This window comes from Rhododendron vialii, chromosome 10a (assembly GCF_030253575.1).
Source record: "Rhododendron vialii isolate Sample 1 chromosome 10a, ASM3025357v1".
Lineage (NCBI taxonomy): Eukaryota > Viridiplantae > Streptophyta > Magnoliopsida > Ericales > Ericaceae > Rhododendron > Rhododendron vialii.
The window spans coordinates 6,731,447-6,746,953 of NC_080566.1; the positions used below are offsets into that span (position 1 = coordinate 6,731,447).

The following is a 15,507-nucleotide window of genomic DNA, read 5'->3' on the forward strand; positions in this document are numbered from 1 at the left end:
GTGCAAGCTTATGGTCTTTGAGACCATTAATCACAATAGGCTGTTTCAAAATTATGTTATCGCCTTACAAAGAAACTACAGAATCTCAAAAAAGCTTTGTATGCAATTTCCTGTAGCCTATTACACAATCTCGAATCTGAAAATTTCAAATCCCAGAAGGCCTTGTGTAATATTTTTGTAAGAGGAGAAAACTACGAAAGAGCTATATACAGTAAAGTTATCCGACACAATTAGGAGCAAGAGCCTATACACCTCATTTTCTACACAGGAGTTTACCTTTTTTAAGCAACTATAGTAACCAAGAAGCATTTAACCCTTACATAGGTGTTCCTTCCACTGATGCATAATGCCACAAGCCGGCAGCTCTCAGCGAGTTCTAATCCATAGCCATCTGACTTAATCAACAGCTTCATCAATCCAATGCAAAGGAATTGATAATCAGCCAGTGCCACGTGCAGTTTCTCAAGGCGTGACATCATATCTTTGAAGAGCCCAAATAATAGCTACGTTGTTAATGCAAAAAAAATTAGTAACCATAACGCTCATTTAATGAAGTCCGTCCATCACCTGATTGGCCTGGCCAAAGTACCACAAGCATAACATCAGAAATGAAAACATAAAAAAAACATGCAATAAAGTGATTGTCAATAACTGAAACCAAAGAATTTTACCTTCAGGAGGCACCCAGGTTTCATAATCTGTTTCGCCACCAAGAAATGAAGGTCTCTCTGGACCAAGCACTCTTTTTGGCTTTTTATTATCCTTCCCAGGTTTTTTCCGACGTGGAATATCCTCAGTATTCTGGCCTGCCTCATCATCGGATGCGTAATATCCTCTTTTATGTTTCAATAACAGTGCCACAGCATCTTCTGCCCTACTTTCAGCTCCTTCGGATGCAATTGTGGAATGTTCGGAAGCTTTGGTTTCATTGACAACCTGCTTCCGCTTTCTTATTATAAGACCAGGAGCTGCATTTTCAATCCCCAACTCCATGTTCAATTGTGTAGCATCTTGATTTTCCAGAGCCTTCTTCCTGTCTTTGTAATCAACAAACTGATCAGACTCCTGCATTTCTAGAGGGCCCTCCAGTTGAGTCTCTTTTGTCTCTGTTTTTTGAACAGCTCCAAGCCACTGAGGCTTGACAGCAACATATTCAGTAGCTTTGCATTCTGTTTTATCAACTATAACCTCACCCTCTTCTGGCTTCTTGCCTGACGTCACATTAGTAGTGTCCTGTTTCTTGTCGGAGCTATTCACTGATTTTTCTGATTCAATCTTTCTATTTGGCTCTGATTTTGTTTTTCTCACACTTGCAGAGGTGGGGACTTTGAACAGATTAGGTTTTGGATCTTGTGAGTTTGATTCCCTTTTCCTAGCAGCTTCCCCAGCTGGATCGGCAATCTTCAGCAAGTAGACTATCCTGTCCAATTCTGACTGAAGAGTTGATAATTCGTTCTGAAGCTTCTCAGTTTTGTCAAGAACTGCCATTTGATACAGGAAATCAGCAAAATAAATATAAATAACCATAACAGAACCCATCTAGTCCCCAATCATTGAGGTTATGGGTGGGGGAAGATTGGAGACAGACCTAAACCTTTGGCAATGTATGCACAAAGTGGCCGCTCAGTGCTCTCATAATACCACTGACAGCAAAATAAATATAAATAAATTTGGAAAAGAGAAAAGGCTTGCAATCAGGGAAGGATAGAAGGTCACAGATGAGTTGCAAACAAGACAACCACACAGACCACAACACGAACCACTACCAGAAAATCACAGATTCTACATAAAACATGCAATTAAATCGACTAAGAAATTCTCAACTTTAATGAAAGTACTGTGAAACAACCAGCAACAAAAATCTTACAAAGTAAAAGCCCTGTACTTTTCAGAACTATGTCTTCAACTACATTATACATTAATTCTTAGTTGAATCTAACATATGTTGACCGCATTCTACAATATATACACCAGTACCCCAACATTGTTCGTGTCAAAGCTCTGAGAGAGAGAGAGAGAGAGAGAGAGAGAGAGAGAGAGAGAGAGAGAGAGATGGTCTTGCGTTTTTTTTTTTTTTGATCGGCAAGATGGTTTTATGTTCAGGGGCTCCAGTAGGCTTTGTTGGATAAAAAAGAAGTGACCTCTAGGTCAGACCATGATCAGCTATTTGTTCTAGGAGTCCTTGAGTAGTGTAGTTTGGTGGGAGCTCTTTCCAAAAGTCGCAAAATCATTCAATGTAGTAGCCAATTAGAGGGGATTATGTTCTTTTATTCATAAAGAAGCAATTAGTATCATCGTAACTCCTTTGGTTGTTCTCTTAATCATAAAGAAGCAATTAGAATCATCGTAACTCCTTTGGTTGGAGGATCAATTCCCTTGCACTTTTTATGTTTTCGTACAAGTAAATAATTTTTTGTTTCAGGCCTTTTCCTTTGGATTATGCTCTTTTTAGCAAAAAGCAGTTGTCACTGCCTCCAGTGAGGATCATTGTTCCTCTTTCGGTGGTTGGAATAAAGCTCCCTGTAGCCTTTTGTCTATGTAGATAGATTTGCTGCTACATTCCGTACAGGCATGTTTGATTAGCCAGACTAACATTCAGTTTAGTTACAATACAGTCAATACCCTTCTCCTTAAGTATGCTATATCCCAAGTTATTGGGGGACCAGTTATCCAACATGTGGATAATTCCTCCAACCAATTTCTACAACCACAAAGATTGGAAATGCGGCCCCACAGGATCTGGCATTCAACCCCATGTTATAATATGTGGATCGTACATGCCATACGAATCTTATGTACTTGTTTCTTTACCACCATAAACATTTGGTGTTTGGACGTTCTTTCCCAAATTCTACTTACTAAAAGTACCTTGTTTTTTACCCCAAAAAGCACATTTTGTTCAGTGAACAGGAAGACAATGCATGACTGACCCCACCATTGAGTTCATCACTTTCTCAACAAGGTTTGATAAGCCTTGGTGGTGTTGCGTCAAGTAATTCAGTGAGCTTCAGTGGATGGCAAGAATGATGGGAATATTTTGCAATCTTAAATCTCAACAGGTTATATTTAACAGTCAAATGAACAAAAGCTAAGAAAAGATTATATCATCTGCAGAATAGCTTACCTAGTTGAGAGGATAATCCAGACATGTATGCATCAAGAGCATCTCCAGCACCTTCTCCAGCATTTTCTGATTCCATCCTATCCTTCTCCTCCAGAAGCAACTTCTTCTCTTCGATTTCTGTAGTTAGTGCATCTTTCTTATCAAGAAGGCTATCAGCTGTTTCAATTGACTGGTTTTCACCACCCTTACGCTTAGAAGCCTTCTTCTTAGTACGATCATAAAACTCGTCTTCATCACTGGACAATTAGACAGTATGGAGTTTAAACAATTCCCAAGAAAAAATTTAGACGTTAATAGTCATCCATTGATTTCTACCAAAATTTAGATCTTAGAGGCCATCAGAGAAAAAGAATAGATATATCTGTATATACTTACGTATGTGTATATATATGTGTGTAGAGAGAGAGAGATGTATTGTTATGCATACTGTTCCTTGTGCATTTGTTTTTAAACGAGTCACACAGGTATCCAATCCATAAAGAACCATGTGGGTGGAGTCACAAAAAAATATTACCTCATGGCCGTGATGTTAATTTAATGACCATCATCACGACAATGAATTAGCTAACTGAATACCCAAAGTTTTCTGTTTTACTTTTCCACAACAAGAAGTTCACCACTCCTAAGTACCTCGAATATTCCTCTTCATCTTCTGCCACTCCTTTCTTCTTAGCATGGGACATTCCCCCAACACGAGCACCTAAGCTTTCTTGGATACTTTCATTTAGAGTCTCTTCTAAATTTTCAAGCTCCTCCATTATCTGAGAAAATTCAAAACAAAAAAGAAATTCCAAGAATGAAAAAACAAAAGAAGAGAAGATACTACGAAGGATAGATAAAAACTCAACCAGATTATTTGATGAGGACTTAATACTGTAGCCGATCAAGGAAGAACAGAGGATAACCATTCTTCCACTAGTTTTTGACATTATACCTGGGCTATTCTCTGTTCATTCCGAGCAATCTGAGTTTGCTGCCCCTGCGTCAACCCACCCTGAGAAATATCCTTCGCACGAATAGCATCTATTTCTTTCTTCATATTACCAATCTGCAACAGAGCAACACTTCAGTAGTAACAAAGCATAAACCCTACAATTTACGAAGGAGACAATGCAGACTAACTTATAAGACAGAGAATTGATCAATTTCAGAACTTGACTAATAGCAGAACTTATGGGAAAGTACATCCATAGTACTCTCTCTTCGAATATCCACATAATAAAAAGATGACTGAATATTTTTAAAAGGGATTCAGACGAATATTCAACAAATATTGTATTCTCAGAGAATACAATATTTGAGAACAACAGAGTGTGAAATTGGCAAGGTAATCTAAAGAATGTTTTTTTGCGTGTGTAAGCTACTTTGAATAAATAAAATTGGAAGCAATGGAGAGATCCAAAATACAAGCAAGAAAATGAGAGTGTCAAAGATTCCAAAAAACACAAAATAAACTAACCTTCTCTAGTCTTTTTATAACTTTATCACGGGTTTTTTCCTGCTTCTCTGTGAGCTGCCCCTTGTAGTTTTGCCAACTAATTTCATCAACATCTTCCTGAATATCCAAAATCACTTTGGTTAGTAGGACAGATAAATGGGATAAACTTTATTTTCTCCATAGTGTGACAACAAGAAAGGAAGTACAAATAATACATATTCTTCAAAGAAAACAACATGGCTGCATGGACTGGTAAGCACTACCCCGACTATAATTGAGCAGTAAGACAACACATGCTGCTTGCAAGAAGAACCGAATCAGGGCCCAGACCCGGCGATACCTCAAGAATTTCCCCCACTCCAAAGAAATAAGCCCCTCTCCAAGACGAGAACATTATAAAAGAAAAGAAAAAGAGAGAGAGAGACTTTCAACATTCCTTATAGTACAACCTTGCTCATTTTCAAGCATAAAACTTTGAAAACCGCTGGGCCAGTTGTAAGGGCATTGAAAGAGGTACTCATTAAGTTGGGAGTTCAACACCCTCCTTTCAAGTCTAGTGTTCAATTGAAGCTCTTGCGCGTGCCAAAAGAGACATGTATCTCTAGCCTAGTTCTTACGAATGAGTTCCTAAAAGGAGAGGAAAAATCTATGATAAGTTGCCAATAGTACTATAGTTTTGCCCATTCTGATGCCCTTAGAAAACAACAGTGACAAAAACTGCACTGAGAAGAACATCCCAAACAAAGTTACTTGTTTTTCTGCAGAAATAGTCATCAATAAAAAAAATGGTTCTAATTGTTGCTTCTTATGTACCTAATCTGACTCTTTCCTCATGCTTGTACCATAAGAATTGCAACTGTGCGCTCAGACATTTATGCAATCCATGTAAAGAACAGAACATACAGTAGCATAACTGCAGCTTTGTCGAGCACCATTAACATGTACAAATGCATGCCCACAACTGATCAAGGTGTTCTACATTTGAAATGGTAAGAAGGGTAACCTCAGCTTCTTCTATGGCATCTTCACCCATGCCCCATGAGACACCATCAGCAATAGAGGCTTCACGCTTCGCTCGCAAAAGTGAAGCTTTCATATCTTGCATCTCTTCTCGCATCTTAGAATTTTTTATGCTCTTCAAGTCCCGTTCCTTCAATACAAGCAACACAATAAGCTGTAACAATAGCAAAGCACACATGTGTGGACACATGACAATGATTTAGATGTCAACAGATATTGTGATAACAATAATATGCTCCCTCGCTCCCACAATGTTAGTCCTTGCGGAGATGCTTGTTTTGCAGTTAAACGCCCTCAGCTTCAAATTCAAAGGGATTACCCAACAAAAACCTTTTATTCTCAATTTTTTTAATCTAAAAGGATGGCCTTGGAAATTCAAAGATTGATGCGGACTTTTTTCAAAGAGGACTTACATTTTTTGGATATCCCAAATTGGAAGGAGGACTAATCATTAGGGATGGAGGGAGTATAACAAAACCAATAGTAGCAGTAGAAATGCAGGCTAGCCATTTTACATAGGTCAAAACACCCACTTCTTCCTGTTCCAACCATAACTCCAAAAATTAGTTGATGCAATACTAACTAATACTCCGTATAAGCACAGGAAACAAGATAATGTTATCAGGCCTCATATACCAAAAATAGTCTACACTCTACGGTACAAAACATGGAGACAGCATGTTGCACACTGTGCAATACTGCATAATGATGACGAAAGTTCCGTCGCATCAATGCATGCCTCAGTTTTTAAGGAGGAAAAGCTTAAGAGATATTGTCACTGAAGGAGGTCAAAGCCTAACTCCTACCAAAAAATATTTGTATGATAACATCAAGACATACACAATCTCACAGGAAAAGCCAGGATGATAACATGGGTATTTGCAGGTCACGAAAGGGCCTAAACAATCATCTCTCTCCTTACAACACTAGATGTTGTTATCATCAAAAGAGGAAATGTATATATGAACTTGTTTATTAGAATATAGAAGACAAATCTAAGAGGAAAATATATCATAGTAACACTTAAGTGCGTGTACTTCCAACTTCTTGTCAAATAATTAGTTTTGTCACTAGGAAAAGCTGGGGTATATGAACTGAAACTTAGGCTCCAGCATAACAAAGCTCATTCTTAACGGTTAAGAGAGTTGTCAAATTATTCTAAGAGATGATTGTGACCCACTAACTGAAAATTCCTTTGTGGATTAGGAGCTACACAGATTTATAATAAAAGACCTAGGGAATAACCCATCAGTTAATCAAACAAGATTGGAAGAAAGGAAGAAGTAAGCAAGAAACGAATTTTATACACAAGTGAACCTATTTCAGCATCGTGTTGAACTACCAAAGCCCAATGAAAGTCGATCATAAATAGATGCTAAAATGGTAAAACAATACAAAACAGAACAGAGCAAAAATTCAGGTGGTAAAACAATCTTACTGGTGGCATTAACTCAGATGGTCCTTGGAGTATGTATAATCGAGATGACCTGCACAAAATAAAAATTGAACCAATGAGCAGGGGAAAAAATGGAAAGACATATTGAAAGCCCAAAAGTTAAGTTCGTATAAGCACCTTCAACTGATTAACTTTATTCAACCCCAAGAATCTAACATGCCTTGAATACAACCACGATATGTGGACTCCCCAACCATGAAAAATTGTCGGGCCCAAGGCTTACATTATGCATACAAAAGACCAATATAAACTTCACCAAACACATGACCACACTTCATTTAAACATATATATATATATATATATATATATATATATATATATATATATATATATATATATATTTCCATCTTTGCCTAGTCGATGGGATGGATTACAGAGGATATTAAAGGACACTTTTGGCCAGCAAAGATTTGATTTGTGCCAATTGGTCCACAATCTTTCTACACCTGACATCGTCCAATTTCTGACAGAAGCATAGATTTTTTGAAATATCACTAAACACTCCATCCAAATTATCAAGTTCGGTCACCATCAGTTAACCCCATTGTTGACTCAGCTCACCTTCATCCCCAATGAATTAAACAATAACAAGGTAGTGGAACTCAGTGGTAGTGTGGTGGGTGCCAGCAAAGGGGATACTTAGCCATGGACCTGGTTGGCAGGGAGGGCTGAAAAGGGGGAGACAAAGGAGAGAGAATGATCGTGGTGGTGGCCAACAGTGATGGCTGGTGGCATGTTGAGTTATGGGGTTGAGCAGCAAGAAGTTAAGGTATACGAAAAGGGTGAGTTATGGGGTTAGGGGGGCATTCTAAGGCAGTTTGAAACAAGGGAGAATATGGGGAGGAATGTCTTGTGGCTGAGTGCATGGGTAAGTTCAGGTGAGTGAGCTTAATTCAAGCATGATTCTAACCACTGCTTTTAAAACCCGACCTAGTCCGGTCGGCACAAACCACCAGAACCATTTCGGAGTAAAAATTGGAGTACTCTGTAAAAAACAGTTAACACCGTAGTTCATCCGTTGACCAATGCAAACCATTCCCAGATAGCTGAAGCAGCCAGTTTTGTACAGTTGGCTACAATGTGCTGCTGCCAGCTATTTTCAGCACGAGTGGGGGCTTGTCATTTGTTAAATGAATGGAAAGACTTTATAAGAGCCCACATGCAAATGTCATTGATACCTATTTGATGTGGGACCAATGAAACAAGTGCAAGACGCAAGGGTTTATCAATGCAGACAGATATTAAAACATCCAAGACAACATAACTGCAAAGACGAGGGAGATAATTTAAGTATAGAACAATCATTCTTCAAGCAATTGACCAATGTTAGATGGCAACCACGAATAAAATCAGATTTTATTCTCCATTGACTCCCTTTTAACTGGTAAGGGAAAGGGCAACCATCATTATTTCCCTTCCTTATAACTAGCTGCATCCTATCCTTCTTGGACCAAGTGTAGCATAGACATGTTAAATTGCAATGATTTTTCATTTACAAATAACGGGGCAATAGAAGAATATTTCAGAAAATTCAGGATCTTAGGTAATTTGTCTTCTATATGTAATACCATTATTTTTACATAGGTCCAACTTAAACTATATATTTTAGGTAATGATGATGTCATTGGAGGGCGGTTTGTGACAGGTAGTTTGAGGCATTGTTTGGTTCTAATCCCCCTTTGGTGGACCTCTTTTCCCCCCCTCTTGTATCTTTTTCATCTTCCACAACAAAATTACTCTTGTTGCTGGTTATAAAAAAACTCATGCTGCCATAGTTTGAGTCTAGTTAATCAGATTTTGAACCCGTGACTCTTGACCCGGTCTGTTTTCCAATTTGCACAACAGTTGAACTTTCAAAGCATTGGCTCTGCGATATAGTTAAGTTGAACACAACCTTTTCCAAATGAATGATAAAACGTCTTGAAATATGACTGGAAGGTAAAATTGGTTTTGCTTGAATAATTACGTTTGCATATGATGCGTGCGCAACTTATTGTGTTTTGTTGTACAAGGGTATAACTGGCATATTAGTTTTCCAAAAAAAGTGTTCTCTGAAATATACCCTTGTTTCAAAGATCAGGATGGCGTTAGACATGGGGACCAATAGACACATTTTATACCTGTGGGAAACAAGTAGATCAGGGACCAAAGTGCCACAGAGCGCATACTTTAAGGACCAAAAATGAATGTAGGCTTGTATAGACAAATCATTCAAGAATAACCAGAACGGTTGCCAAAGAAAAAATGTCAGAGATTAGTATCACAAGAAAAGTGGAAATTGAAGTACTTACTGGCCAAATCGAATCACATCTCCAACATGCAAATCGACAAACACCTTTGGCTTCACCTAATACCATTGAGAATATCTATCAATCAGGAAAAATGCTCCACCATATCTATTACTGTTGGTACAACAAACTCAAACAATTTTCACGACATAAACAATTGGTTAGTTTAGAAAAGCACTAAGGTTCAATAATTCCGCCACTAATCTACTATTCCTACAGATCCAGAACAGCTGCCTCCTGTTCTGCAACAGGGCTTTGCCTCGGCTTCAATTGGCCCCCCCGCTAGTGAACAGTGGGATTGGTCCCCCAAAGATTAGTCAAGGTGCCGTAAGCTGGCCCAAACACTCTAAGTTCTAAAAAAGAAAAAAGACAAGTCACTTATTTGGGTGGTTCAGCAATAATGAATTTAAACTTACCAACCAAGTTTGCAAACTGCTTAACCCTAATATCTAATGCAGGCACTCGAATTGAAACTTAATTTTGGTCCACACACACACAGGCATTATGCATAAGCAAGAGGAAACCCACATGGGAAACAAAGGAATTTTGGAAAACGTATATATACATACATACATATATATAGTATTGGAAAGAAAAGAAGAAAAACGAAAGGAGTGTAAGGGACGAAAAGTCCTCAAAAGAACAAAAGAGAAATGTCAAAAAGAAACTACAACTCATAGACTAGTTTCCCATTCCCACTAATCAAATACAATATGACCCCTTGTATGGAAGAGAGGGAGACCCAAAAAGAAGCGAAGCCAAAACTAGTATATGAGCCTGGGCGGCCTCTCTACTCTTTGCCAATTGGTTTGGAGTTGGAAGCTTTAACATGGTATCAAAGCTAGATTTTCGGAGGCTTTTCCCCTTTGTTTGTGCCATAGTTGCACTTTGTTTAATTGTGATCCATGTGTTCCGGATGCTTTGTTGACCTCTCCACGTGCGAATCAGGGGTCGCATGTGCGGGGGAGTGTTGGCATTTGTCCCACATTGGTTAATTATCTCCTCCAAAACTAGTATATGAGCCTGAGCGGCCGCTCCACTCTTTGCCAATTGGTTTGGAGTTGGATGCTTTAACATAAACTTTCCAAGCCTTCCTCCTTATCTCTAGTGACACTTTCCAACCATAACACTGACATCTGCGAGCAACCTAAGCACATCCAAAGACACCTTACCTTCTTATATATATCAGAAGTGCTATAATCGATCACAAACATATGTTTGCAAATTTTCCGCTTGACCGAAAAAAACAAACATATGTTTGCAAGGAGAAGGAACCTCTACTCAATCTCCACCTCCGAAGCAATCCTTGCAATAAGCCAACCAACACATGCAAAAAAAGGTGATGACAGCTCTCCTCGGTCCTCTTGCACATGGTACACCATTCTGCAATAATAGAAATTGGGTGTCTCTCTCTAAATGCCCTAACGCACTAATGCTTCTCACTCTCCAAATTCCATATTGATGCACAGTTAAATGTGTGTGTGTGTGTGTGTGTGTGTGAGAGAGAGAGAGAGAGAGAGAGAGAGAGAGAGAGAGAGAGATTTGCAAGCAGGCAATCTTCCAAGCTTTCATGCAGAGACATCAAAGTGCTTTGTATCCAAACTAAGAAATGAATAAACAAATACACCACATCTGATATGTAGATGATTGATTGCAAAATTGCCATAAACCCTAAATGCCGGGACCATAACTGATTGATTTCAACATCGCCATAAATGGAGGGAGAATAGATGATTGATAGGAACATTGGAATTAAGGATGATCACGTCCATCTAATGTGTTAAAAAAAATACCAACTCTATCAAATAATGGAAAACTCATTATCAGTCATTTGCATGTTTAAAATAAAAAAATACATAGATTAGAAAATTTGCCATGCATTTGAGAGCAAGTTCATTATAAACAAAAGAGATACCTGATTCTTGTTTACAAAAGTCCCATGCGTACTACCAAGGTCATGAAGATAAGCACCTCCATTTCTCTTGAACTGAAGAACTAGCATAGATGAAACATGTGGTCACATAACCAAATTAGAAATCACGCCCATCGTCAAATTACTAACATTTCTCAAAAGAAAAACAGTCTACAAGAATTAAAGTCAAATACACTTAATGTGATCCGTGCTCGCCTGCTCGGTATTTGAGTAATCAACCATCTGGCCCTTATTATGACAAACACAATCTTTTTTTTTGCATTAAAAGGCATATCTGTATTGTGGGGGTACAGCAAAACAAATTTAGAACTCCATCCATCAGAAAACTGTTCTACACATCTGACACCCAAAGTATCATTGTAGACAAAGAACCTCTTGCTCAAAGCAATATAACATCGCCATTCGTAGACTTTCCATTAATGCAATAAAATTTACTCGGACTTATTTCCTCCATACAGAAGAAGAGCCACAATGCTACACTTTTGTGTTAATTCTGTCACTACAAATTCAATACATGTTACATGTTTGGTTCATATTTACTGTAATTCCAGTATCAAATCCCAATACATAGTTGGCCATGAATATACATTCTGTGAAAAATCAACAATACAAAAGAGATCCATTTAACCACTCTTAAGTCTTATCTGCTTTTAAAAGTAGATCAACAAGTAAAACAGTAAAAAGAAGGGATGCAAATCCTAAAATATGGTCTCAGCCATCTTACAAAAATATGCAAGAAAAAGTATGCACTACCTAGGGCATCCTTAACAAGACAACAACATCTTATGTGATTCTGGAGTGGGTCAGCGCTACACACCGTTTGATGTTTTTTGTAGATGGACATACAGTTTGATGTTGAACTTCTCATAGAGAATAGCATATTGTACTCGTTTCTATCCACATCCAATAAATGAAAATACTTCAAACTGGGTATTTGGACTCGTAACATGGAGCTTAGACAATAAAGACCCCAAAATCGTGTATAGCCATAGCGTCGTTTCCACATCCAACTACTTTCCTGCCTTGATTTTTAGATAGGTTGAAGACTAGAAGTCTTAAACCTAGTTTGAAGTTCTACAATCTCCTCAAAGGCTCGAACTACATCAGCAGGAATACAAAATTTGACATCTTTTGGTAATATCAAAGGGTTTGGATCCAAGAGTTATTTAAGTGATAGCCAGTCATGGAGAAATCATTGATTTAAGTTTGCACACTGGTTTCGTGGATGTGATTTATAGTGATTTGTGTGTAGTAAACTCATCCTCTACCCTGTAGTCTAATGTCACTCATTAGTCATTTAAAAAAAAAAAGCTCAATGGTGCCGCATCAAAGAGAGAAAAAAATCCCACATCTCTTTTCTTTAGCTAATGAAAAGGCAGAGGAAAAATAAGAAAAGAAAAGAAAATGAACAAAACAGGAGAAGATGATTCATACCAGCATGAAAGCGAGAAATGGTTGGGTGCTCGAGAACAAAATCACAAAGGTCTACGCGCCCAAACATGTAAGCCCCCTTCTCGTGACTAGATGAAACCAAATCAAATTTTTGTTAGAATACAACCGATATATGAAAAGTATTCAATAGATAAGTTAGGCTTCCAAATGTAAACCTGAATCCAATTTTTTTTTTTTTGCTCAGCTGAATCCAAATGTTGGTTACTAGTTCAACCAAATACTTGACTACGATGAGAATCCAAGTCCTAATTCCTGCACTCTTACTCATATGCATACAAATTACAACTGGGAACTTTACTTATTTTCACAATGAATAATGCAACGACAAAAGTAACATATGTGGCGACCTCTTAAATGACACAGCATCAGATAATGGATCCTATACGCGCATGTGGTTGGTTCCTGCTTGGTGTATATAAGAGCTTCTCCAATGGCAGCTATTTGGGTTGCTATTGCTACAATTTGGCACGAAACTTCAAAATGGTGTTATATTTGGCCGGCCATTCTTAGCAATTGGCAATTGCTCAATCAGCTTTAGCTACTTAATTTTGCCAACGGTTGTGACTTGTGCCAAATACTTTCATCAGTTCATGTCACATTCAACATCAAAAGTTGGTGATACTGTGATGGTAATATATAGCTAGTCCGCTATCCAAGCAGCGTTGCTTAGAAAATTGATCTATTCCTATTTAAAATAGCCAACCAAATTTCAGCTTTACCAATGGAGATGCTGTAAGAGCAGGTCCACCCTAATGTCAAATTTCATCCCAAAGCTAAAATTTGGTATCAGTAATGGCAAAATCCTCTCCACTCTTTTTTCAAAGTCAATGCCAAACTTGCCTCATAATCCAGCCATTTGATTTGCATAGAAAAATGCGATGGGCTTAATCCGATGGTCTTTTTTTTTTAATGGCGATATATATATTTTTTTAATAATCTTTGAAAGTGCTTAATCCGATGGTCTTAACTTGCGATTGTGCCCAAATGGCACCAAACCATTTTCTGACATTGTTATTTTGTGTCTTTTTTACAATGTAGCAAGCTAAAAAATGGCTTGGGCAATGCCATTTTCGCATCAACTAGTGGACTGCTCTAAGTCGCGAACTTTGTCGCCATTATGATGTTACTATCTCCTAATCTATCAACAGAGGTACATGGATCTTCAATTTTCTCGCTTAGGCAAAATAAATTCAAATAGTAAACACACAAAAAATACTCCCTCCGTCCCATTTTGTTTCCTTGGTATTCTATTTGGGGATGCCCCAAATTATTTGCTAAGTACGAAAAGTCAACGAAAAAAGTACACAGTTTTTACAAAATAAACCTCATAAATGATTAAAAAGTACTTAAAGGTAGAGAACAAGAGCTAACGCTGGAAATCTCATTAAACTTATGAGGGAGACCTGCCGTACAGGACAAACAATACGGGATGGAGCTACTAAATCACATTAGACCCTTTGCTCCCGCTCTCAATCATTGATGCACATTTTAGTATGTGATGTGCGTTCCCAACTATAATTTTTTTTGATAACTCAACTGTCCGGGCCAACTTAAGCGCACCGCGACTAATCTTGGGGGTCCAATCCCACTGCCCACCTGGAGGGAGCCCAATTAAAACCGGAGCAGACTGACCCTTAAGGAGATAGCACTTGAGAGGTTTCGAAGACCTTAGGAGGGAGCAACCCTAAGTCCCAAGCTAGGCCAACCCCTAGGAGTTTCCGCTATATTATTTGACTACAGGCTAATGACAATAATAAGTTTGTTTCCACTAAATGGTATTTTAATTGATGTATGAGGAAAATGACCAGCCTAGAAATCCGTGAAAACATATGCTTTAGTCCATTTAGTTTAGCGAAAACGTTCTAGTTTGTGATGTTTTTGGAAGTTGATTTCACGCTCGCACACATACATTATGTGAAGGGACGGAGGGAGTACATAAAGCCGAAGAGACGAGACTTACACATGAAGTTGATCAACGATGGAGCCTCCTTTAAGAACTTCCAACGAGAAATCATAGCCAGGAGGTCCGCTCCACTCGGGAATCGTATAAGGAACCGCAACACTCGGGCGCTGCTCTTGTTTGCCATCGACACTCCGCGTGGGCGCGGAGTTTCCGGCGTCGGAGATTTCGACGGGCGCTGCTGGCTCTTCTTGATCTTGGGAAGGGGTCGGTTGGGGTTCTTCACGGCCGTTGGAATGGGACAGAACGGCGTCGGACTGGACAGGGTTTTTGGGAGGTGGAGGAGCCATTGCAGAGGTTGATGGTTCGTCTAGGGTTTCGGTTTGGGGTTCAGGTGAGGTGGGTGTGGAGGAGGTGGCGGCGGAGGGGTTCTTGGGAGGTGGAGGCGGCATCTCCGTCGTCATTCTGAGGAGAGAGAGAGAGAGAGAGAGAGAGAGAGGAGATCTGTTTGGTTAGCTAGTTAGTAGAAATTAGAAAATACTCCATAAAAGAGATTTTATTCGTTTGATCGGGAATGACCATCAAATTAAAGGTTGCGGCCACCTGGTAAAAGTTTAAGTCCATCGAGTCAAAGTGTGCGTCCATAATCCATAGAGTAAAAGTTTGCGTCCATTTGGTAAAAGTTGCGTCCTGTTGGTAAAATATTGCGTCCGGATGATTAAAGTTTGTAAAAGTTCGCGGGCAGTTCATTCCTTTTCTCTCAATTGCTTCATGACTGGCTTTAGTTTTTTTTTACTGGCTTTAGTTTCGAAACAAGTTTTTTACGTTATTTATTTGGCTTGGCGACTGGAGTAAAAAAAAAAGGTAAAAAAATATGATCTAAACCTAAAATAAA

At 38.7% G+C, this 15,507-nt stretch overlaps 1 protein-coding gene across 5 annotated transcripts; it reads right to left on the bottom strand.

The window, feature by feature from the left end:
• Positions 1 to 80: 80 nt before the first annotated feature.
• LOC131304551 (uncharacterized) lies at positions 81 to 15,140 on the bottom strand. Of its 5 annotated transcripts, none has more exons than XM_058331817.1 (13): positions 14,673 to 15,133; positions 12,695 to 12,780; positions 11,243 to 11,322; positions 9,331 to 9,386; positions 7,021 to 7,069; positions 5,566 to 5,736; positions 4,584 to 4,679; positions 4,059 to 4,172; positions 3,755 to 3,885; positions 3,125 to 3,360; positions 672 to 1,481; positions 487 to 503; positions 81 to 418 (listed from the first exon to the last, which is right to left on the bottom strand). In XM_058331817.1, exons 1-13 carry the CDS (start codon positions 15,074 to 15,076, stop codon positions 413 to 415), a joined length of 2,256 nt encoding a protein of 751 aa, XP_058187800.1. In that variant the 5' UTR covers positions 15,077 to 15,133; the 3' UTR covers positions 81 to 412. The 5 variants fall into 5 exon arrangements, with proteins under 5 accessions (XP_058187800.1, XP_058187797.1, XP_058187799.1 ...); XM_058331814.1 differs by having other exon boundaries at positions 487 to 576; XM_058331816.1 differs by having other exon boundaries at positions 81 to 576; positions 5,566 to 5,712; positions 14,673 to 15,140.
• Between the last annotated feature and the right edge of the window lie 367 nt (positions 15,141 to 15,507).

What these genes read in the sequence shown, in the direction of transcription:
- LOC131304551 (XM_058331814.1), bottom strand. Translation starts at nt 15,076, where the DNA reads ATGACGACGGAGATGCCGCCTCCACCTCCCAAGAACCCCTCCGCCGCC. An exon ending in TTATAAAAAGACTAGAGAAG is followed by an intron (nt 4,173 to 4,583) that starts GTTAGTTTATTT and finishes GCTCTGTTGCAG; the next exon opens with ATTGGTAATATGAAGAAAGA. An exon ending in AACCTGGGTGCCTCCTGAAG is followed by an intron (nt 577 to 671) that starts GTAAAATTCTTT and finishes TACTTTGGCCAG; the next exon opens with GCCAATCAGGTGATGGACGG.